At 47.4% G+C, this 23,290-nt stretch overlaps 1 protein-coding gene across 1 annotated transcript; it reads left to right on the top strand.

Annotated features, from left to right (window-relative positions):
• The first annotated feature begins 11,661 nt into the window (after nucleotides 1-11,661).
• LOC136539108 (F-box/kelch-repeat protein At1g55270-like) lies at nucleotides 11,662-15,392 on the top strand. Its single transcript, XM_066531044.1, has 2 exons — nucleotides 11,662-11,839; nucleotides 13,414-15,392. The coding sequence occupies exons 1-2, from the start codon at nucleotides 11,777-11,779 to the stop codon at nucleotides 14,662-14,664; spliced, it is 1,314 nt and encodes a 437-aa protein (XP_066387141.1). The 5' UTR covers nucleotides 11,662-11,776; the 3' UTR covers nucleotides 14,665-15,392.
• Nucleotides 15,393-23,290: the final 7,898 nt, after the last annotated feature.

The raw sequence follows: 23,290 nt of genomic DNA, 5'->3' as shown, positions 1-23,290 counted from the left end.
AAGGAGGAATTGAGCAAGAAGGTTGATGATGCAATAAGTGGCAAGAATGATATTAGTGACAAGAATGAAGCAAACAAAGATGCCGCTAGTGATATTGGAGCCGGTGAGCATGCTCATGGAAAAGGAATATATTCACACATGAGTTTTGACTATGGACAAATCATGAAAGGTTCAACACTACATACTCCGTCCGTCAATATTGGCAAGCCACCTCACTTTGATGGAACAAGATACACCGATTGGTCTTACAAGATGAAGATGCATCTAATAGCCGCAAGACTTTGGGAAGTTGTGGATGTTGGTGTGATGATTCCTACCGATGAAGATAGAGAGATAACTCTGGAAGAAGTGCACAACCTCCATCAAAATGCACAAGCCGTAGCTTTGCTTGTGTCAAGCCTAGCTCCGGATGAGTTTAGAAAAGTGAATGGAATGGAAAGTGCAAAGCAAATTTGGGATACTTTGAAAGTATCATTTGAAGGAGATAAAAGTGTGAGAAAAGGCAACATAGAGTTACTTCATAGTGAATTGGAAAGATTTGTATTCTTGCAAAATGAAACAACACAATCCATGTTTGATAGGCTCATGGCATTGGTCAACCGCATAAGAGCTCTTGGTAGCAACGAATGGGATGACAACAAAGTTGCTAGAAAGATGTTGAGAACCTATAGAGCCAAGAACAACATGCTAGCGTCCGTGATCATGGAAAGGCCCGGCTATGATGAGATGACACCTCAAGAAGTTCTTTCAAAGCTCAAGCATCATGAGTGTCTAGATGAAGATGCAATCAATGCTCACAATCAAAATCCTAATGCAATGGGATTCAACAAGAGTGCCGCCCTTAAAGCAACTCAACAACATGAAGGTCAAGTTTCAAGTCAAGAAAAGAAGAAGAAAGTGAAGGATGATTCCTCAAGTGGGAAGAAGATTCCGATGCGGAGGTTGCATTTGTGATTAGAAATCTTAGAAAGTTTATGAAGAAGAAAAGCAATCGCAAGACCTATGGTGATGGTAAGAGAAGGTTCAAAAAGAGATTTTGCTATGGATGTGGTCAAGTTGGCCACTTCATAGCCGATTGTCCTAATGAGAAAAGGAAGCACAAGCATGACAAGGATGAAGATAAGAAGAACAAAGGCAAGAAGAGAGGTGAAGCTCATCTTGGGGAAGAATGGGAGTCAAGTGATAGTAACTCAAGTGATGATGAGAAGAAGAAGGGAGCCGCAAACATCACCATCCACCACTCTTCTTCACCGACCATGATCTTCCCCGACTCAACTTCATCACCAAAGCTCTTCTCCAACCTATCTTCATCACTGAGGCTCTTCTCCAACCTCATCGACAATGACTACTACACCCCAACTTGTCTCATGGCAAAAGGGGAGAAGGTACATACTACACCCATTTCCTCTAGTGATGAGTATGATAGTTGTGATGATAACATAGAAGAAATTGAAGCAACCATGATAAAGAAATTTGGTAAAAAGGCCTTCACTAAAATAAAAATGCCAATGAAGAAACTAGAGAAGAGGGATAGATGCTTAGAGTTGCAAGGAGATATAATTACTCAAGAGAGAGAGAAAAACCTTGCACTTGAAGCATCTATCGCTGAGGAAAAGATGAAGGTTGAGAAGTTAACCATTGAATTGTCTTTAGCCAATGACTCAATTGAGAAATTGACTAAGGAACATTCCTCGGTTAATGATCAAATAGCTAGCCTTAAGAATGAAAAGAGTATAGCTCAAGAAAGCCTCACAAGCTTGAAAGAAAAATATCAAAATCTTGAGCTAAACTATAGTACTCTTTGGGCTAGCACTTCAACTTCTCCTAAGGCAACCAAAGTCTCTAATGTCTCCACTAGTGATGGTTGTAAAAGATGCTATAAAATTGATGTAAATGCATATGCAACTAACCTTGTTGAGTTAGAGAAGAAAAACAAGGAGATTCATAGGTTGGAGATGATATTGAAGAATGGGTGTAAGTGTCAAGAGCAATCTAACAAGACTATATACAAGTCATCAAGGCACCCATCAATCAAGGAAGGCATTGGCTACAATAGGTATGATGGAAAGGCAAATGGAAGGAATATAATAAATGGTGTGCCTTGTGTGAAGTTCAACAAGGGCGTTGCTCTTGATGAGCTTATATGCAAGGCCAACAACAAGGTATACATTCCAAAGATCCAACCTACAAATACCAAGACAATCAAGACAAAGCAATCCGATGTCCTCAAGCCACAAGCACCACTTCCACGGTGCTATGCTAGTGACTATATGTGTTGTTGGGGCAAGGATGGCAAGATTGTGGTTAAGTATGTTGGTGCCCAAAAGAGAAAGGAAATTATGAGGAGTGTTTGGGTGCCCAAGTTTTATGTGACTAACCCCTTAGGACCCAAATCTTTTTGGGTACCTAAAACAAAAGCATAATTTGTTTTTGTAGGAATATTCCTCCGGTGGAACAAGTTGGGTGTTGGATAGTGGATGCACCAATCATATGACCGGAGAGAAGGACATGTTCACATCATTTCAACCAAGTCATAATCAAAGTGGAAATATTGTGTTTGGTGACAATGGAAAAGGTGAAGTACTCGGTTTGGGTAAAATTGCAATATCAAATGATAATTCCATTTCCAATGTCTTACTTATGAATTCGTTGAGATACAATTTGTTGTCCGTTTCACAACTTTGTGAGATGGGTTACAATTGTCTCTTTACGGATAAGGGTGTGGAAGTCTATAGAAGGGAGGATTCCTCTATTGCATTTACGGGTCATTTGAAGGGGAAACTCTATCTAGTTGATTTCACATCAAATAGAGTAAATCCCGAGACTTGTTTAATGGCAAAATCTAGCATGGGTTGGTTATGGCATCGCCGACTTGCCCATGTTGGGATGAGGAACTTGGCCAAACTTCAAAAAGGCGAACACATCCTTGGATTAACAAATGTTTCTTTTGAGAAAGATAGGATTTGTAGTGCATGCCAAGCGAGAAAACAAGTTGGAGCTAAACATCCCATCAAGAATGTTATGACAACCGAAAGGCCATTGGAGTTGCTTCACATGGACATATTTGGACCCGTCGCTTATATAAGCATTGGTGGTAACAAATATGGCTTTGTAATTGTTGATGATTATTCTCGTTTCACTTGGGTATTCTTTTTGCGTGAAAAGAGTGAAGTCCAAGGAATCTTCAAGAAGTTTGCTAAAAGAGCCCAAAATGAGTTTGATGTCAAAATCAAGAGAGTTAGAAGTGACAACGGGACGGAGTTCAAGAACACCAACATTGAAGAGTTTCTTGATGAAGGAGTCAAGCATGAGTTTTTGGTTCCATACACTCCACAACAAAATGGTGTTGTGGAGAGGAAGAACCGAACGCTCATAGAAGCCGCAAGAGCAATGTTGGATGAGTACAAGACCCCAACTAATTATTGGGCGGAAGCGGTCAACACGGCATGTCATGCCATCAACCGCTTATATCTTCACAAGATAAGAGAGAAGACCGCCTACGAACTTCTAACCGGTAAAAAGCCTAAGGTGCACTACTTTAGAGTTTTTGGATCCAAGTGTTTCATACTTAACAAGAAATCCAAAAGTTCTAAGTTTGCACCAAAGGTTGATGAAGGTTTCATGCTTGGTTATGGTACTAACGAACATGGATATCGTGTTTTCAATAAAACCACCGGTTTGATTGAAATTGCGGTAGACGTGACTTTTGATGAAACCAACGGCTCTCAAAAAGAGCAAGTCAATGTTGAGAATGTAGGTAATGAGGAAGCCCCACATGAAGCAATCAAGAAGATTGCTATTGGTGAAGTGAAGCCCATTGAAGATGAAGATGAAGACCATGTTGTGCGTAATGATCTTAATCCAACCATTCATCATGTTTCATCAAATGAACATGGTGAAGCCTCCGCAACAAGAAATAATCAAGATGGGAGATCAAATGAAGCACAAGGTCAATCTCATGAAGATGGTGTCAACAATGAGCGAGCTCAACCACAACTCAACAATGAAGAAAGAAGTGAAGTCAACCCTCCGCAAGCTCATGAGTGTGATCTTCCAATCAATCATGACTATGATGATGATGATGATGATGGCCCTATCCAAAGATCAACTCAAGTGCCACATCCTAGAGTGCATCAATCCATTCAACGGGATCATCCCGTTGATAACATATTGGGGAGCATTCGACGAGGGGTAACTACACGTTCCCGTTTAGCAAGTTTTTGTGAATATTACTCGTTTGTTTCTCCTTTGGAACCTCGTATGGTGGAAGAGGCACTTGATGATCCGGATTGGATGATAGCCATGCAAGAGGAGTTGAATAACTTCACTCGGAATGAAGTCTGGTCCTTGGTGGAAAGACCCAAGCAAAATGTGATTGGAACCAAGTGGGTTTTCCGCAACAAGCAAGATGAGCATGGCGTGGTAACAAGGAATAAGGCAAGGTTGGTGGCTCAAGGATTCACTCAAATTGAAGGCTTGGATTTTGGGGAGACCTATGCACCGGTGGCTAGGCTAGAATCAATTCGCATTCTACTTGCCTATGCTGCCCATCATGATTTCAAGTTATATCAAATGGACATGAAGAGTGCATTTCTCAATGGCCCCCTATCCAAGTTGGTATATGTAGAGCAACCACCAGGCTTTGAAGACCCCAAGTATCCAAACCACGTCTACAAGCTCGACAAGGCGCTCTATGGGCTCAAACAAGCCCCTAGAGCTTGGTATGATTGTTTAAAGGATTTCCTACTCAAACAAGGTTTTGAGATAGGAAAGGCCGATGCTACTTTGTTTACTCGCAAAGTCAATAATGATATCTTTGTTTGCCAAATATATGTCGATGACATAATATTTGATAGTACTAATGTGGCTTTTTGTGAGGAATTTAGTAGGATTATGACAAATAGGTTCGAGATGTCCATGATGGGAGAGTTGAAATTCTTTCTTGGATTTCAAATCAAGCAACTCAAGGATGGCACGTTCATAAGTCAAACCAAGTACACCAATGACATGTTGAACAAGTTTAACTTGGACAAGGCCAAGCCCATCAAGACACCCATGCCAACCAATGGACATCTTGATCTTGATCAAGGAGGAAAGGACATCGATCAAAAGGTATATCGCTCCATGATTGGATCACTCCTTTACCTTTGTGCATCTAGACCCGATATTATGCTTAGTGTGTGCATGTGTGCAAGATTTCAAGCCAATCCGAAAGAATGTCATTTGATGGCCGTTAAGAGAATTTTTCGGTATTTAGTGCACACTCCTAATCTTGGTTTGTGGTATCCTAAGGGCTCCACTTTTGAGTTACTTGGCTATTCCGATTTGGATTATGCCGGTTGCAAAGTAACCCAAAAGAGTACTACCGGAACTTGCCAATTTATTGGTCGTTCCTTAGTGTCTTGGAGCTCTAAAAAGCAAAATTCCGTTGCTTTGTCCACTGCCGAAGCCGAGTATGTGGCGGCCGGCGCTTGTTGTGCCCAACTACTTTGGATGAAGCAAACACTAAAGGACTTTGGTTGTGAGTTAACCAAGATTCCACTTTTGTGCGACAACGAGAGTGCCATTAAGTTGGCAAACAACCCTGTAAACCACTCTCAAACAAAGCACATAGACATCCGGCATCATTTTTTGAGAGACCACGAAGCCAAAGGAGATATCGCCATTCATCATGTGAGCACCGAAAAACAATTAGCCGATATCTTCACAAAGCCCCTAGATGAGTCAAGATTTTGTGCTTTGAGGAGTGAACTAAATATCATTGATTCTCGTAACGTGGCTTGATCCCTTGCACACACACTTTTTGTTTGATTTAAGTAGGAGAAAAGAATTGTGAAAACATTGTGTGCCACTTTCAAAATCTATTTTGTAATTTTCATGAGTGACTATTGTTTTGTATTGGATGAATGAAATCTAGTCACCTGTGAAAACATTTGTGTCCATCAATTTTTTTCGCCCCACATGGTAGAGCTCATGCAGGTTAAGGTGTTTTTCTGTTTCCCTGCGTCGGAAGTCCCGACATTCGTCGGAAGTCCCGACTGCCGGGAGTCCCGGCGTACGCCGGGAGTTCCGACGCAGATCTGACCGCGCCGTCTCCTTTTTAACCGGCCCGGTCCTTTCTTTTACTGCGGTTATTTCTTCCTCCTCTCCTCCTGTCGCGCCGCCACCACCCTCTCTGCTCCTCGTGCCGCCCCATCGCGCCCAGCCGCCACCGCTGCTCTTCCTCGTCGGCGGCCTTGCCCGTTGCCCCGACTCCCCCCCCTCGCCCTTGTTCTACTGCCCAAGCTTTCATTTTTCCTTTGGATCGTGGTGCACTTGCGTTTGGTGTGGAGGAGAATCCTTTGGTGGTGGAGATTGTGCCCGTGGATTTGTTCGTCGACGACTACGTCTCATTTTTCTCCATCCCTTTCCTCGATTCAAGGTACTACTTTGGTGCCTTAACCCTAACTTCAATGTACCTTGTGTTTTGACTCCATTCTTCCTCTTTCTCTCCTCTTCTATCTCCCTTGTTTGTGTGTGTGTTGTGATTTGAAGCCCCATGAATGAGGTGGTCAATTTGGGCGTCGGAGGTCCCGGCGGCCGTCGGAGGTTCTGACCGTCGGTACTCTCGATGTCAGGCCGGAACTCTCGGCAGTCGGAAGTCCCGACCTTGGCTGGAACTCCCGACCCTAGAATGCCCTCTCCATTCATGTTTCTTCACTTCTCGATGCTCATTCGCGTCTCCTTGTATTATTTCTTAGTTCCACTTTGTATTCTTCACAGTCATGGAAGGTGGAAGCAGTCCCTCGCGCCATCGGGAAAAGCGTTCAAAGAAGACTCAAGATCATGCCGCTGTTCCCAAGCCGCCTGGCCGCACCAAGGCGTCTTACTCGCATGGTGGTGCTGGTGTTTCCCGTGGCCGTGGCCGTGGCCGTGGTGACCAGGGGTCATCGGCTGCCGCTCCTCCTCCTGTTGCTGCCCCTCCTCCTGCTCCTGCTCCTGTTGGGGCTGAGCCATTCGTTGATAAAGAAAAGGAAGCGCTGGATCGTGCCGAACGCACCATTGCTGTTCCACCGCTTCGCACCCCGACTCGTGGTCCACCGGGGACATTTCAGCTTGTTCCATTCACCGTTGTGTCGCCGGTCATGAGGGAGCCCTCCATGGCTCCGAATCCGGCTGGTGGATGGACGCCTCCCCTTCCAGTGGATTATCGTCACCGAGTCAAGGACATCCGATACAACAGAGCAAGGAACCTGTATGCAGAGGATGAGAAAGATCTCCGCCTTGAGTATCATTTTTGGACCCCTTCCATTATGATTTCTATGATTCCATCCTTTATCGGAAGTTTTTGAAGAAGAAGGAGCCACTGGTCCTTCAGATGAAGTGCATTGATGCATATTATCTTGGCAAGTACAAGGAACCCGAGCTGGAGCAGATGGTTCGAGATATACAATCAATGGGGCTGTCTTACCTGCTAGCATTTCGGAAGAATTGGAACAATGAGCTGATTTGTCAGTTTTATGCTTCTTATCATCATGAGAGAGACCAGACCGGTGCTGTGGACATTATTCACTAGACCACGGAAGGCAAGCACTATAAGGTGGACTTTGTCAATTTCTCTCGCCTTCTAGGTTTGGGTCACAGCGACCGGACTGCAAATCAGTTAACTGAGTATGAGGATCTTGCTTTGGAGGAATATCAACATATGTATCTTGAGGGCCACAGGGCTGATGGACAGACTGCTTTTCTGAAGCCATATTACTATGTTCTGAACAACATCCTGAGACAGATATTGTATCCGAAGGTAGGTGACTCCACCTTTCTTCGTGATGATTCACAGAAGGTGCTTCAGCGTTTTGGAGATGAGTTTGAGAAGTTCTCCATCAGCTGCTATATATGGTATAAGATTCATGATGCTTCTGAGGATCCGGTGAAGCACCTGCCCTATGCACCGTACATCATGCATATCATAGAGCATGTATCTGGCATCCGTTTTCCCTATGACTCTGAGCATAAGGTCCTCAAGATATCCAACAAGACCTCTATCATTGCTGCTAGAGAACTAAAAGAAAAAGCTGAGGTAGCCCGTGCTACAGGGAAAGGTCCTTCGGGTTCTCGTTCTCGCCGTGGTGCTGCCACCACTGCTGCTGCTGCTGCTGCTCGGTCATCCAGTGATGAGCCCCTCTCTTCGTCCTCCTCCAGAAAGAAGCCCAGCAAGTTCAAGTTTCTAATGACCTACATGTTTGGACAGTGTTGTGCTAGTGCTCAGCGTGAGCACGACATGCAAGAGAGGCTATATCGATTGGAATAGCAAGCATGAATTGTATCTTCTCCTCCACTGCCATTTGTGCCTCCTCGTGATCCGTTGGCTTTATATGATGAGGCTTGTGCGGCGTACGACGATGATGCTTCTTCTCGCCCACATGGCAAAGGGAGAGCAACTGAAGATGATGAGGAATATCAAGAGGAAGAAGATGATGAAGACGACGACGATGGTGAGGAAGGTGACCAAGGCGATGATGATGACTCCGATGATGAGTAGTTGGTTTCTCATGTGGCCTACCCCTTTTGGCACTTGTTGACAAAGGGGGAGTGTTAGGCTTTAATTTATTGTAATAAGTTAGTTGGTCTTTATGTTTTGGAACTGTAAAACCTTTAGCGTGTATGAACTATGTCATATGGTGGCAACCGTGTGATGGACAACTATCTATTTATATGTGTGTGATGGATGATTGTAGGATAAGTTATGTTTTAATCTATCTTATTTGCTTGTGCTTATCTCTACTTGTCATGATGAATGTTTTTTTTGTATGGCCATATGTTACTTCAAGTTTCTACTTTGAAATCTTGGCCATCATACTTCTTTTTACTTGTTGTGTGAAATAACATGTCATATTGCATCTCTTTTCACCGATACTTATTTGTTCACACATACTTGTTGCACCCCACGGATTGCAAAATTTAGGGGGAACTTTTGTCTTGGTGTATGCAATCATGTATACATGATTCCAATTGAAATTCAAATTCATGCATACATCAAGGGGGAGCTCTCCAAAAATTTTGGGGTTCAAAAGTTTTAAAATCTTTCATTCTTATAAAAGCCTAAGTTGGTTGTCATCAATTACCAAAAAGGGGGAGATTGAAAGTGCATTTGCCCCCTATGTGGGTTTTGGTGTATTGATGACATCCAAATTAGGGACTAATGTGATCTTAATGAGATATGTTGCAGCTATTAGTCCCATGAAAGATTCAAAGAGTTGATAAAGATGAAATGGTATCCCTCAATTCTTGAAGTTGTAAAGGCGGACGAACTCAAAACTATCTCCAAAGGTTTTAATTTTGTTTTTGAGTTTAGGATCCGCCGCACTATAAAGAGGGATGCAAGTTTAGTTGGTCTGAGGAAGATAGAGTGCTCAAGCATTTAAATAAAATCAAAAGAGAGTCACTCTAGCACTTCACGCGCACTTAGAATAATTTTCTGTGACTTTCGGTGTCGGAAGTCCCGACGTAAGTCGAAACTCCCGACAGTCGAAAGTCCCGACCTAAGCCAGGAGTCCCGGCACCTGTGCTTCTGACTGCTCGCTGTCTGTGCTTGTCGGAAGTCTCGACGAACATCAGGAGTTCCGACCGTCGGAAGTCCCGACGTTCGCCTGGAGTTCCGACACTGTCCTGACCCTTGCCGGGAGTCCCGGCATCTACGGTGCTGGCTGTTTGTTTAACTCAGCACGTCGGAAGTCCCGACGAACGTCGGGAGTTCCGACCGTCGGAAGTCCCGACGTTTGCCGGGAGTTCCGACACTGACTTTCACCCGTGGACTTCTGACTCGTTGTGAACAGTGTTTTCTGTTGTAGTCGGAACTCCCGGGATCTGTGTCGGGACTTCCGACGTAGATCTGAACGGTTGGATTTTCACTTGGAGTATAAATACTTCTCTCTTTACTTCTAACCGTTAGGGACTCATTTCACAGTTGACTCACTTCGTGCTGAACAGCTCCCAAGCAACAAAAGCACCCCTCTCCTTCCTCCCCTGCTCTAATCTTCGATTCCTTTAGGTTTTGAGTGAAAGGAGAGTGGATTAAGTGAGAGCATCACTTTGGAAAGCTTGAGCACTTGATTTCTTTGTCAAGCCGGTTGATTTTGCGTCTATTACTCTTGGGGCTTTGCCCCTAGCCGGCTAGGCGTTGCCCTAGAGCTTCCATCTTGTGGAAGAGCCTTGGGAAGTTTGTATCACCCTTTGATTTCTTAGTGGAAAGCTCAAGTGACCTTTGTGGTCGCTTTGAGAGAGGCAAGGAGGTGGAAAAGACTCCGACCTTAGTGGTCACCTCAACAACGAGGACGTAGGAGCTCCTTTGTGGGGTTACCGAACCTCGGGATAAATCCTTGTGTCCCGCGTGCTTGTTGTTGTTGTTGTGATTGCTTGAGATTACTTGAGATTACTTGTATGTGTTTGTCTCTTTGTCTCCAAAATCCCCATTTTAGGGTTTGGTCTCGATCTACCATTTGGAGGCTTTACGGCGTCAAGGGAGTGACCCAACATCTTCACCAAACCACAAGGAAGTGAGGTTGTAAGATTATTTATCCGAAAAGTTAAATTTGGCACTGCTTTTCTAGTTCACGTAGGCGTCGGAACTGCTGACGTTTGCGTCAGAACTTCTGACAACGTCGGGAGTTCCGACCCAAACGTCGGGACTTCCGACAGTGGCTGACAGATTTGAACTTAGCATTTGCAGTAAATTTTTAGATACGCCTATTCACCCCCCCTCTAGGCATTGTTAGATCCTTTCAGGGACGAAAATTACCTAACCTAAATAACTCTCCTAAACCTTCAGTCTTAAGTGCATAAACTCAGACATTGTTGCCTGGTTAACAAGCATATCAAAGCAATAACTAAACATGCTCTTAATCCTTTGTAACGAAACAAGTTTCAAAACTTAAAGATACATGTTTCAACCAGAAACCAATTATCTTTTTTTTTCTATTCCTATATAATACAGTAGTACTCTCCGTCACAAAAGAAGATTTATGATAAGTAAAAAATTTAACTAAGTTTATAAAAAAAATTTCTAAATAGTTTTATTATAAAATTATATTTTATAATTAACCTAATAAATTATGCTTATTCGGTATTATTAACATTAGTAGTTTATTAATAAATTTGATTAAATTTAAATTTGTCTGACTTCCCAGAATTTGATTTTCTTTTGACGGAGGGAGTACTGGCACAGCATAAAATAAACATGGAAAGGCAGCCGAAGTGTCGAACACGGCTTGAGAGCATGTTTAGTTCCCAACCAAAATCCAAAAAAGTGCTACAGTACCTATCACATCGAATCTTACGATATATGCATGAAGTATTAAATATAGACGAAAAAAAAACTAATTGCATAGTTTGGTTGAAAATTACGAGACAGACGTTTTGAGCCTAATTAGTTCATGATTGAACACTATTTACCAAATAAAAACAAAAATGCTACAATAGCCTAAATTCCTAAATTTGGGCAACTAAACACGCTCTGAGTCAGACACGCAAAAGTCAGAGCCAGCTCTCTCACAAAACCCATCGATGAAGAAAAGGTTGACATGGACCGCGACCGGTGTAGTGAGACCTGACAGACAGACTACGCGCGTCCACAGAGCTGTCTACTGCTCGCAATTACTTGATCAAAACCCCCCTCATTTCCACCCTCTTTTCCCTGATCCCAGCGAGACCGAGGTTCCCTCCCTTCCCTGCTCCTCCTCTCCCGGCGACCGGCTGGCCCCTCCTTTGCTGAGGCGAGAGACCCCCGCCCGATCCGGCCATGGACGCCGCGTCCAGGCCGCCACCGCCTCACGGAGCAGGGGTCCGCGTCCGCGCCCCGCTGGTGAGCTCCGGTCCTCTCCGCCTCCCTTCCCTTTCCTCTTGTTCGTCGCTCAAAGACGCGCCTTTTAGGCGGGATTTATTAGACCGGGTGTTGGGGGTGAAGGTGCCGCCTTTCGGCTGGAAGCTTCGACCTGTGGGGGTCGGGGATGAGGATTTCGTTGTACGGATTGAGGGTTTTGGTCGATCCTGTCGCGGTTGACGGCCTGGATCTGGCTGCTTGCCTACTTGGTTGGGGCTGGGGTTGTTCGCTGAGTTTTTTTTTGTGGTGTTCTTGCGCTTCATGGCCACGAGGGAATCGCTAGTAGTTGTAGGAATGGACCGGGGAAACTCTCTTATCTACCATAGCCTTTGTTTGTTTTATACCGCGGAATCCGGCGATGATAGTGTTGCCTGACTGCTTGTAGCAAGTGCAGCTTCAGTTCTAATTTGTGGATGGTGCTGATTACTGTTAAGTACGAAAGGACTACCATATGGGTTTGCATATTGCGCATGCTCAAGTTTTGTTTTCTCTAGTTGTGATTGTTCAATCTTTAAGTACCACCGTAAATTGCATGAACTTTCGTTATGCTGTAGCAGTGTAGGTGGTGCATTGTCTTCTCCTAATTGATGAATTTGGGATTTCATTCTGCATATATCCAGCTCAAGTGTTGTGATATGTTCATTAATTTCTGAACATTCCACAGATTATCTGCTTATGTTTTGTTAATTTGAAGGCTACACAAGTTTTATAATGATTTTGGTCTAACTGATAAAACCAGAGATAACAAACCTTTCCTGAATTCCTGTACCATTTCATGAATAAGTTCAACACTAGTTCAGTTGATGGCTGTCTTTAAACTGCTTCCACACTCGTTCAGTCTACCTGGGACATTGGTCCATGTTTTTCAAACCAACTGCATAATCTTTCAGTTGTACAGATTTCCAGAACTGAGCTAGCCCCTGTTGGGGACATTGGTTCAGGTCCTATGTTGATGAACTTACATGTATTGATATTTTCCTTACTGAAGTTAGTTCCATGAATTTAACATTCTTGATTTGGGAGATCTGATTCATGAAATCCTGACATATTTTTTTACAAAGTAATGCCTTTAACCCTCATATAGTCATAATGTTGAACTAGTGTCAACTCAATTTGAAAACATGATAGTTCTCTTGTTCATGATTTTACGTGCCAAATTTCACTTGATTTACTGATGCATCAATGCCCAAATCTAAATAGATACATTAAATATGAAACTGTAATTTATAGGAAACACAGTTTAGAATTTTTTGCTGCAATTGAAATATCCTACAATTGCAAATAATCTTGGGGAGCTGATTATTGATGGTAACATTTATTTGAAAGATTTGAACAAAAAGAAATTCTAGATGTAAAGAAACAAAGTTATCCATGCTGCTATGTATCCCTGATGCTTCATTTGTGGTATTTAGGTTTTATTGTTCATGTCATTGTTTTGTGCCTAGAATTGAAGCTCCTAATAATATTTTGGTGTTTTATTTATTTACCATTGTTTATGATATCATTCTTTTCTGCCATTACAACTTCTAAACATTCTTTTTATCATTGGCTGCCAGGTGGAGTCTGTCTCCTGCTACTGCAGATTAGATACAGGCCTTAAAACTGTTGTTGATGCTAGGAAGTTTGTTCCTGGCGCGAAGATGTGCATGCAACCTGAAGTCAAACAAAACAAGCGCAAGTCAAGGGGCTCAAGAAAGGAAAGGTCCAGGACGCAAGCACCACTTTTACCAGGCCTTCCTGATGATCTTGCTATTGCCTGCCTTATACGAGTTCCTCGAGTTGAACACCCCAATCTCAGGATGGTTTCCAGAAGATGGAACCGCCTTTTGTCTGGGAATTACTTTTACTCCTTGCGGAAGAAAATTGGAGTGGCGGAAGAATGGGTGTATGTCTTTAAAAGGGACCGTGAAGGGAAGATATCCTGGCATGCCTTTGATCCACTACACCAGCTATGGAAGTCACTCCCACCAGTTCCACACGAGTATTCAGAAGCATTGGGCTTTGGGTGTGCTGTTCTGAGTGGTTGCTATCTGTACTTGTTTGGTGGGAAAGATCCTTTGCGGGGTTCTATGAGGCGTGTTGTATTCTACAATGCTCGGGCAAACAAATGGCACCGTGCTCCGGATATGATGAGGAAACGTCACTTCTTTGGTTCTTGTGTAATAAACAATTGTCTCTATGTTGCTGGTGGGGAGTGTGAAGGAATACAGAGGACACTGCAGTCTGCAGAAGTTTATGATCCAAATAGGAACAGATGGGCCTGCATTACTGAGATGAACAATGGGATGGTGCCTTTCATTGGAGTTGTATATGATGGCAAGTGGTTCTTAAAGGGGCTAGATTCCCATCGCCAAGTAACTAGTGAGGTCTACTTACCGTCATCCAATACATGGTCAGCGATTGATGATGAGATGGTTACAGGTTGGCGGAACCCAAGTATTTTCTTCAATGGCCGGCTCTATTCAGCTGACTGCCGCGATGGCTGCAAGCTTAGAGTCTATGATGAGAACACAGGAACATGGACAAGATTCATGGACAGCAAGCACCATTTGGGCAGCTCACGTGCCTTTGAAGCTGCAGCTTTGGTGTCACTAAATGGGAAACTCTGTGTTATCAGGAACAACATGAGCATAACTCTTGTTGATGTCTCAGACCCAACAATGAGTGTTGAGACAGGTAGTGCACGCATGTGGGAAACTGTTGCTCGGAAGGTCCAGCATAGGTCGTTTGTGGCTAATTTATGGTCCAGCATTGCAGGACGGAACTTAAAGAGTCACATTATCCATTGCCAGGTGCTGCAAGTTTGAATGCAGATTTTGTTAGTGGGAATATGATCAAATGTTAAAAGAAGCAACATGTTCAGAATTCAGATCAGTGATACAACCCTCCATTTCGAAGGTAGTAAGATTTCATTGCAGAATCATGGGGAAAAAAGGTCATTGGCATGCCACTGTGGCTCCCAAAGTCCCAAATAGTTATTTGTTCTCTTTGAGAACTGAACTCCAATTACATTCTGGCAGCGTTGGAAGACCATCATTCATGGGAGAAGGTTTTTCATATTTTGAGTGCAAACCAGAAAGTGAGAAGGAATTCCCTAGTGTAATGGCATTTTCTTTTTCTTGGTGGCAGGCTGGGAAAATTGTTTGGTGGGGATATATTGTTCTCTTATCATATCTATTCTATCTATCTTTTCCATCGCGTAATAACTGGCATCTTACTGTGTAATGTTGATGTATATTGTAGCAGCAGACTAGGTACGACTCTAGGATTAGAGTAGTCAGGATTATGCCTATTATACTTCAAATTTTGGTTGAAATTCCTGATATTTTCGTATACCTTATCTATGTAGATGCTGGATAAATGCAAGAGAATCCGCTGTTTTAGTCATGCAATCGTAGAAACACAAGCCGTTGTTTTCCAACTCAATTTGAGATATGCAGTCGATGACCTCATTAAAAGAAGGCAAATGGTATCGAGATGATCGGAGAGTTCTGGTTGATGTTTCATGGAGCAGTATGACATTACTGTAATAATATGGTTGGCTCGTTGGTAACTTCGCCGGTGTAACGAACTATGGCGCTCCTCTCGGCAAAATACCTGATACCCGATCCCCGAACCCAGACTCAGAAGTACCTGAACCTAAAATACCCGATCATAAGGTGATCTCCTTTCACAAAAAGGTATAACTATCGCGGTTGCTAGTCTCGGTGCCCGTGCTCCAGGCGACTCGAGCAGGTTGCCAGCACTACTACATGAACGTTCCGCAGGGACGGCTTAAGAGTATTTGTCGGGGCGGTTTTGTCAGTCGCCCCTACTAAATCGTCTCTACAAATCATGTATTTGTAGGGACGGTTCCCAGACAGTCCCTACAAATCGATTTGTAGGAGCAGCTGTAGCACCTGCCGCCTCTATAATACCTATTTGTAGGGACGTTTCAGGCTGGAACCGTTCTTACAGTACATTTTTCCGTAAAAAAAAAATTCAAATTTACAATTCAAATTCGACCAGAACACTGTTTGTTTCCGCGTATTCCATCTAGCGTTCGCGTTGCCGAACGCCCCGCGACCAACGTGAGCGAGGAAAGCGAGATAATCCCGACGAACGCCCCGCGACCAATGTTCCGAACCACGTTCGCTCAAGAGTATTATATAAACTATAAGCACAAGAGTATTATATAAACTACATGTTGGTGTTTTGGGTCCGGTGGATCCTCAACCGACTAGTGAAAATGTACTACGTGCTCCTAATCCCGGATGATGATGCAAAGAGACACAATGTTTATACTGGTTTGGACAATAGGTGCCCTACGTCCAGTCTGAGAGAGCGATCTTGTATTCCTTGCACCGAGGTGCTTGTAGTAGGGGCTTACAAGCTGAGCGAGAGAGGGAGCTAGTCCCAGGTCTCTGCGTGGAGTGGCGTGGGTTGCTTGAGATATTGATCTCTTGCAGTGAGGGAGCGTGTGTGTTACAGAGCGTTGTGCGTTGCTTGCATCTGTGTGTCCTTTGCTTAGAAATGACCCCGGTCACTCCCTTTTATAGTCGAAGGGAGGCACAGGGGCGATACATGAATTTGCTACGTGGCGTTTTGTGAGCAGAGGCGGTATGTTCGAGCCCTGTAGCTCGTCACTGTGGCGGCATGATCGGTGGAGCGGCCTTATCCTCGGTGCACTGGAGCGACGTGCCGGTCACGCCTGATCCTGTGCGACGTGGGAGCTCCTGTGGTGGCATGCGCACCTTCTTCTGTTGGAGGCATGCTGGTCACTGTATGTTTGACCGGCGCGGAGAGTCAAGGCCGGGTAGGTGCGACAGTGCAGGTGCGCTGATTCTGAGGCTACAGGAGCTTGGACCTGTGCACGACGTGGGGCTCCTGTGGCTTGACGCAGGGCATGGCGCGTACTGCGGACGACGTGCCGGGCCCAGAGTGCTGACAACGTAGAGAGCCGAGGCCCAGTTGGTGCCGAGGCCGAACCATTGTGGGGGGCTCGGCGGGCGTGAGTTCCGAGGCTACAGGAGCCCGGAGGCAGATAGCCGAGGCTCGGAGGGAGCAGTTGGCTTTGTACGCCGATTCCGAGGCTACAGGGACCCGGACTTGACTCTCCACGCCGCGCTGTCCTTGGAGCTGGGGTTAGGCAGCACAGTGCAGCACGGGTGTCAGCCGGGGGCACAGTGCCAAGCACAGCGGACAGTAACCCCTGCCCTGTCCTATCCCGGACGACATGGCGTCGATGTGACTTCCATCTCGTCAGCCACTCCGCTGTATCGAGCCATCGTTCGGCTGACGTCGCGGGAGTGGTTGGACACGTTGGTTGGATGTGACGTCCTGTCAGAGAAGTCGGTCAAGGCGGAGGTGGCAGGGTTGATGCCGAGCCGGCCTCGAGCGAGTCGGAGAATCGGTACCTCGCCCGAGGCCTCGTGGCGTGGGGCCTCGGGCGAGGCGGAGAATCGGTACCTCGTTCGAAGCCTTATGGGCGGGGCCTCGGGCGAGTCGAAGAATCGGTACCTCGTCCGAGGCCTTACGCGCGGGGCCTCAGACAAGTTAGAGAATCGGTACCTCATCCGAGGCCTTACGCGCAGGGCCTCGGACGAGGCGGAGAATCGGTACCTCGTCCGAGGCCTCGTGGTTTCGTTCTAGGCCAAGCCCGCTTCGGGTGAGCCCGGATATTGTTCGAGGTGGGCCGGGCGGCCAGCCGAGCCTCGGATAAGGTGGGGGTTTTGCCGGTGGTTGTCTCTTGGCTTCGATATTTACGAGGTCTAAGCGATTTTTTCGGTTCTTGCTTAGGAGACCCCTTTTTATGGTACCCGACAGTAGTCCCCGAGCCTCGGGGAGAGTGTGAGCGCTCTCCCTGAGGTTTTGACGAGACTTGGCTCGCGGCAGCTCCTTTTGGGATGGTGTTTCATACTCGAGGCTTCGGTGGGTGCGCGCGAGCGCACCCACTGGATGTAGCCCCCAAGGCCCTGGAGGAGTGGATTTATTCCTCCAGGGGCTTTTCTCATGTTGAGTGAGGGGTTTTATCGCGTTTACCGAGCCCCCGAGTGCGAGTTCGGATCACTGGGTCTCGGTTTGGTTGTACGGAGAGCCCCCGAGCCTCTGCTCGGAGCGAGAGGGTGATCAGGAGTTTCCCTGTTTTTTTTGTGCGGCCCTCACGTATCCTTTTCGTTCTGAAGGAGGGGTGCTTATCGCATTTGTCGAGCCCCCGAGTGCGAGTTCGGGTCGCTGGGTCTTGGCTTGGTTATAGAGAGAGCCCCCGAGCCTCTGCTCAGAGTGAGAGGGCGATCAGGAGTTTTCCTGTCTTTTTTGTGTGCCCCTCGTGCATCCTTTTCGTTCGGAAGGAGGGGTGCTTATCGCGTTTGCCGAGCCCCCGAGTGCGAGTTCGAATCGCTGGGTCTCGGCTTGGTTGTAGGAAGAGCCCCCGAGTCTCTGCTCGGAGCGAGAGGGCGATCAGGAGTTTCCCTGTCTTTTTTGTGCGGCCCTCGCGCATCCTTTTCGTTTGGAAGGAGGGGTTTTATCGCGTTTGCCGAGCCCCCGAGTGCGAGTTCAGGTCGCTGGGTCTCGTCTTGGTTGCAGGAAGAGCCCCCGAGCCTCTGCTCGGAGCGAGAGGGCGATCAGAAGTTTCCCTGTCTTTTTTTGTGTGGCCCTCGTGCATCCTTTTTGTTTAGAAGGAGGGGTGGAGTATGCCAGGCTACCCTCGGTGGGCGAGCAGTGACACCTCCGGTGAGCTGTTACCGGGTAAGTCCGAGTGGAGGCCCGTGCCCCATTCGATAGGGGTCGGCTAGCGGTCCAGAGACACACTCCAAAAGTACCAGAGGGCTTCTCTAGTGGGTCCCAGGGCCGTTCGATTGGCCCTAGGGGCTCGGTGCCTCCCTACGGTGGGATCCCATTCGGAGACCTCCCTATCAATCTCGGACACGACTTAGGGCATCCCAAGCAATTGCTTGCTTGGGCCTCGACCATGTACAGGCTCGCCCATAGTCATCCCTGACTCTGTTTGTCCTAGGGCGGCTGTCGAGACCCTTGGGGGCCCAGCCTTCGAACCCCTGGATCGTAATGGGCTCGGTGCCCAGTTCCTTAGTCTAAAACAAATCGGGTGGGGGATATTCCCTTTCCATTGGCTGGCGACGGCGGGTGCGCCTTTTGAGGCGGTTCCTTGGGGAGACGGAATGGCGCCTGCCGTTGCTACGGTCGAATGCGATGCGACATCTGCGGATGGGACGTTACTGTGTGCGCGCGATTAATAAGGAAAAGGTGGACGCGTGGGCGGTTTGGTTGGATCCGGATTAACTGCGCTAGATCTGTGGGAAACTTCCCCGGTTTTGTCGCCCATCTGTTTCGCCCTCTTCCCTCCCTCATAAATACGTGATGAGCCACACCCCGCCCCTCCTTACCTTGCCTGCGTTCGCCCTTTCTGCCCTCGAGCGGTTGCTAAGAACAGAGGAAGAGAGCGCCGGGGAGAAGGGAGAAGGGGGAGGAAAGGAGAGAGAGAGAGATAGTGAGAGCACGCCTTACCACTATAGCCACATTCTCCACCACACCCATGGCCGGCGATGCCGTTGTCCTCCAGGCGGATCCTTGGGGTCCGTCCGATGTGTCCGCGGCGACGCTGTAGTCGCTCGTCGACGACGGTCTCCTCCGCCCGGTCACCTACCCCAATAGACCAGAGTGGATTGCTTCGGGGGGCAAGCCAGAGCCAAGGCCACGCGATAGCTACATCATGAGCTTCGTGGCCTTCCACGAGCGCGGCCTCGGCTTGCCAGCAGACCAGTTCATGCGGGCGCTCCCACATTACTACAGCATGGAGCTCCATAATTTCAACCCCAACTCCATCGCGTAGGCGGCCATCTTCGTCGCCGTCTGCGAGGGGTACCTGGGCATCGCTCCCCACTAGGAGCTGTGGCTCCACTTCTTTTGGGCGGGGCTCAACACCAAGCCGGTGGGTACGGCGGGCACGCAGAAGGCATTGAGGGCTGACGGCTGCACTCTCCAAGTGCACCAAGACAGGCAGCCCTTCTACATCCCGACCTAGCTCGCGTCGTCCAACCGCCGCTGGTACAACAGCTAGTTCTACCTCCGCAATGACGATGGCGGGCTTCCCCCCTATACCGGGCGGGTTGTGGAGAGCTAGCCAGACAGGTGGAGGTATGGCGTCTCGTTGGCTGATCAGCCCAAGCTGTAGCCGCTTCTGAAGGCGTTGGAGAGGCTGTGTAGCCACGGCCTTACGACGGCCATGGTCGTGGTGGCCTTCTACCGCCGGAGGGTGCTGCCGCTGATGGCTCGGCAGCAACGCCTGTTCGAGATGACACCGAGTGAGCTGATCGACGACATCCGGTTGTCCGCTGCCGCCCTTTCCGACGAGGAGATTCTGCATCGGGTGAGAGAGACAGTGGAGGGGCGGTAGAGGAACGATCTGACCCCGTTCTCGATGCGCCCGTCATGGGGGTACATCTCTTTGGTGAGTCACGCGTCGCTGCAGCCCCCGAGGCCTCCTTGCTCCTTACATTTTCAATTTGTTCCCTTATTTGCGTTTGCCGTTCCAACAGGGGATGAGGGATGTGTGAGCCTCCCCACCGCCCGTTCCCGAGGACGCAGGGTGGCGAGCGGAGAATAGGGCGCACGCCGAGGCATACAAGGAGTGGAAGGACGCCGAGGAGGCAAGGCACAAGAGGAAGAGCCTCGAGCGCGATGAGCTGGAGAAACGTCGCCGGCAACAGAGGCACAACGGTCTCCCGAAGGAGCCGTCTCCATCATCGTCGTTGATGGATTCTTCGAGCGATGACGTCGAGAATGAGGTAGGACGGGGTCCCCTGGACCATCTCCCTAACGTCAAGGAGACGGCGCCCGGGGCGTCGGTGAGTGGCCTGGCGTCTCTAGGAGGAGGAGTGAAGTGACCTGATTTCCACGAAGGGAAATCCACAGAGTCGAAGTGTAATAAGACCGTTGTAGATCATATTACCCAATTTCTAGTCAAATACCACATCCATACAACGATAATATCAGAGTTCAAATAGTGCAGAATTACATAAATTATTACTTCGCCGCATTGGCGGAATCAAAAGTAGCATTCATTCAGAACAGCTTGAAGATAAGATCGCCAAACTCGAGCGTAGGAACGAACCCCTCAACTGTCAAACTCCTCGGAGCTATACTCCTCAGCAGAACCTATGTGCCAAAATGTATCAGTACGATTTGTACTGGCCACTCCCACCCTATGAGCATTGCTTTGTGGAAATTAGATGCAAGTTGGATATAATCAAAAGGAACCTATAAGGCTGGGGTTTCCTATGTTTTAGCATATTAAGTATATAATTATAGTTGGTCAGGTTTCAACACCATTCCCACACCCATTCCACCCCATTTCCGTCTAGAGCCAGGTTTCGATCCTGGGATCGATATACCACCATCTCCACATCATCACCATACCATCGCTCAGTCGACAGGCCAACTCCCTCTCGGCACTGTCTCATGGCCTGTAGCCCCTGGCTACGACCGACACTCTCTCATGGGGGAAGAAGAGAAGGACTCATCTCGCTATCTAGTTTAAGCGAAACCCAGGAAAGGTCCATAGCCGATAGGTCGGCTCATGTATCGATCGATCAACCATACACTCTGCAGAGGTTTTACATAACCACAAGATCTGCCTTCTTCGCTGACCATCGTCAATTGGGCTGATTCCGGCCACTTGCTAGCGTAGGATAATGCCACTCTACCATTCAGCCCTGGTACACCCCAAGTCTAGTCTAGGGCGGCTGAAACTGTGAGTCATGAGCTAGGTCCACAAGGTCTCTATGAAGTCTCGGAAGGGTGTGGGGGCATCCTCCACGCCCCGTACCTCCTTACACTGTCCGCTATCAACCTAGCAGTAGTGGCAATATCCTACCAAGTAGTCCGGCCATCCCACACCATATAGGGCGAGTGGTACGTAAGGCTTCCTGGTGAATCTGAGTACTGGTAAGTCCTTAGGGATGACCAAGCCAGAATGTCTTCATCTGTGTTTCCATTTACCGTGCCACCACAGCACCTCCACCCCGGGCTCTCCACCCCGAGCTCCTCCCATCACAGGTTCACACCCAAGGCCACCTCATATACCATTTACCCGCCACAGGTATCCATTCCAGGGGTGCCCAGGTAGCACCCCATGGCAAGACTTGCCCTAGGCTCATCGTATACTCCAACTTGGTCGACACAACCCTCACCCTCCACACACCCAAGTCACACACGCAGCACTCTCCCCATAGTCCAGATAACACCAGTTTCCACCACGCTTTAATGTAGTATAGGCGTAGTAGAAGTATAAGCATTGAAATATAGTAGTAAGCGTGTGTCTAGCCTAATAGCAGGGTATGCAGGGGTAAGGTTGCATCAATGTAAGGGCCATCAAGTAAGCATACTACCATGCAAGTCCTATCATAGTATGATTATAACAGTAAAGTAAAGCAATAGCAGTCCTATATTAGCCATGCGTAGTAGGTACTACAAGATTGGGTGGGATGTGGCACCTTCAGTGTAGTCGTCTCCATTCTCCTCACGGTACTCACGATCCTCGTCTGTCTGGTTCTCCTCCGAGTCTGCAACGATCACATTATAGTCGCGTTAGCGACATTTATAGAATAGCACAAAGAAGCAATGAAAATTCAAAAGAGCCAAATACACTCAAACATGGGTTCATTGCGTAAAGCTCGATTTTAGATGAATTTTGGTCCTAGTTTTGTATTTTTCTGAGGTCGTATGAATTAGTTATGAATTTCCAAACTTTAATTCATCTCTAAAAATAGAAAAGGCCGAATTAATCCTGGACTGACACGTGTCACGCTGTGGCTGGTCCACGTGGCATGCTGACGTCAGCGTGACGTCATCGGCTCGGCTCTGAGCTGACAAGTGGGGTCCTGCTGACGTCAGCATGACATCATCAATGTCATCGTTTCCGACAGGTGGGGCCAGAGGCTCTTGGGTCACTGACTTGTGGGTCCAGTCAAATTCAACGTCAAGTCAACAGGTGAGTCAACGGTCAACGGGTCATGGTCACTGACAGGTGGGGCCAGAGTTGCTAACGTCAGCAGCTGACGTCACCGTGACGTCATCATGACATCACCTTGTCTGTGTTGTTACTGACAGGTGGGACCCGCGCGACGTTGTCATGATGTCAGCATGATGTCACTTACTGACATGTGGGTCCAGAGTCTCTGCGTCGCTGACATGTGGGGCCAGGTCAACCATCAACGTTGACCGGTCAACGGCAACACGAACCGGGTCTGAACTAGGCCGGTTGGGCCTGGATATGGGCTGGGCTTTGGCCCACCACGTGGCATGCTGTGGCGCTGCCACATCGTAGCCAAGGGCCTCCACTGGGCTTCGTCCACCATTCGGCCCACACCGCGTGGCTCATGGTGAACTCATGTTCACGGTCCATGGACCGTTGGCTGGGTCTTCGGTGGACCGAGT

This window comes from Miscanthus floridulus, chromosome 2 (genome assembly GCF_019320115.1).
Source record: "Miscanthus floridulus cultivar M001 chromosome 2, ASM1932011v1, whole genome shotgun sequence".
Taxonomy (NCBI): Eukaryota; Viridiplantae; Streptophyta; class Magnoliopsida; order Poales; family Poaceae; genus Miscanthus; species Miscanthus floridulus.
Note: the sequence above shows the minus strand (reverse complement) of the source record. Positions and strands in the feature narration are given on the sequence as shown.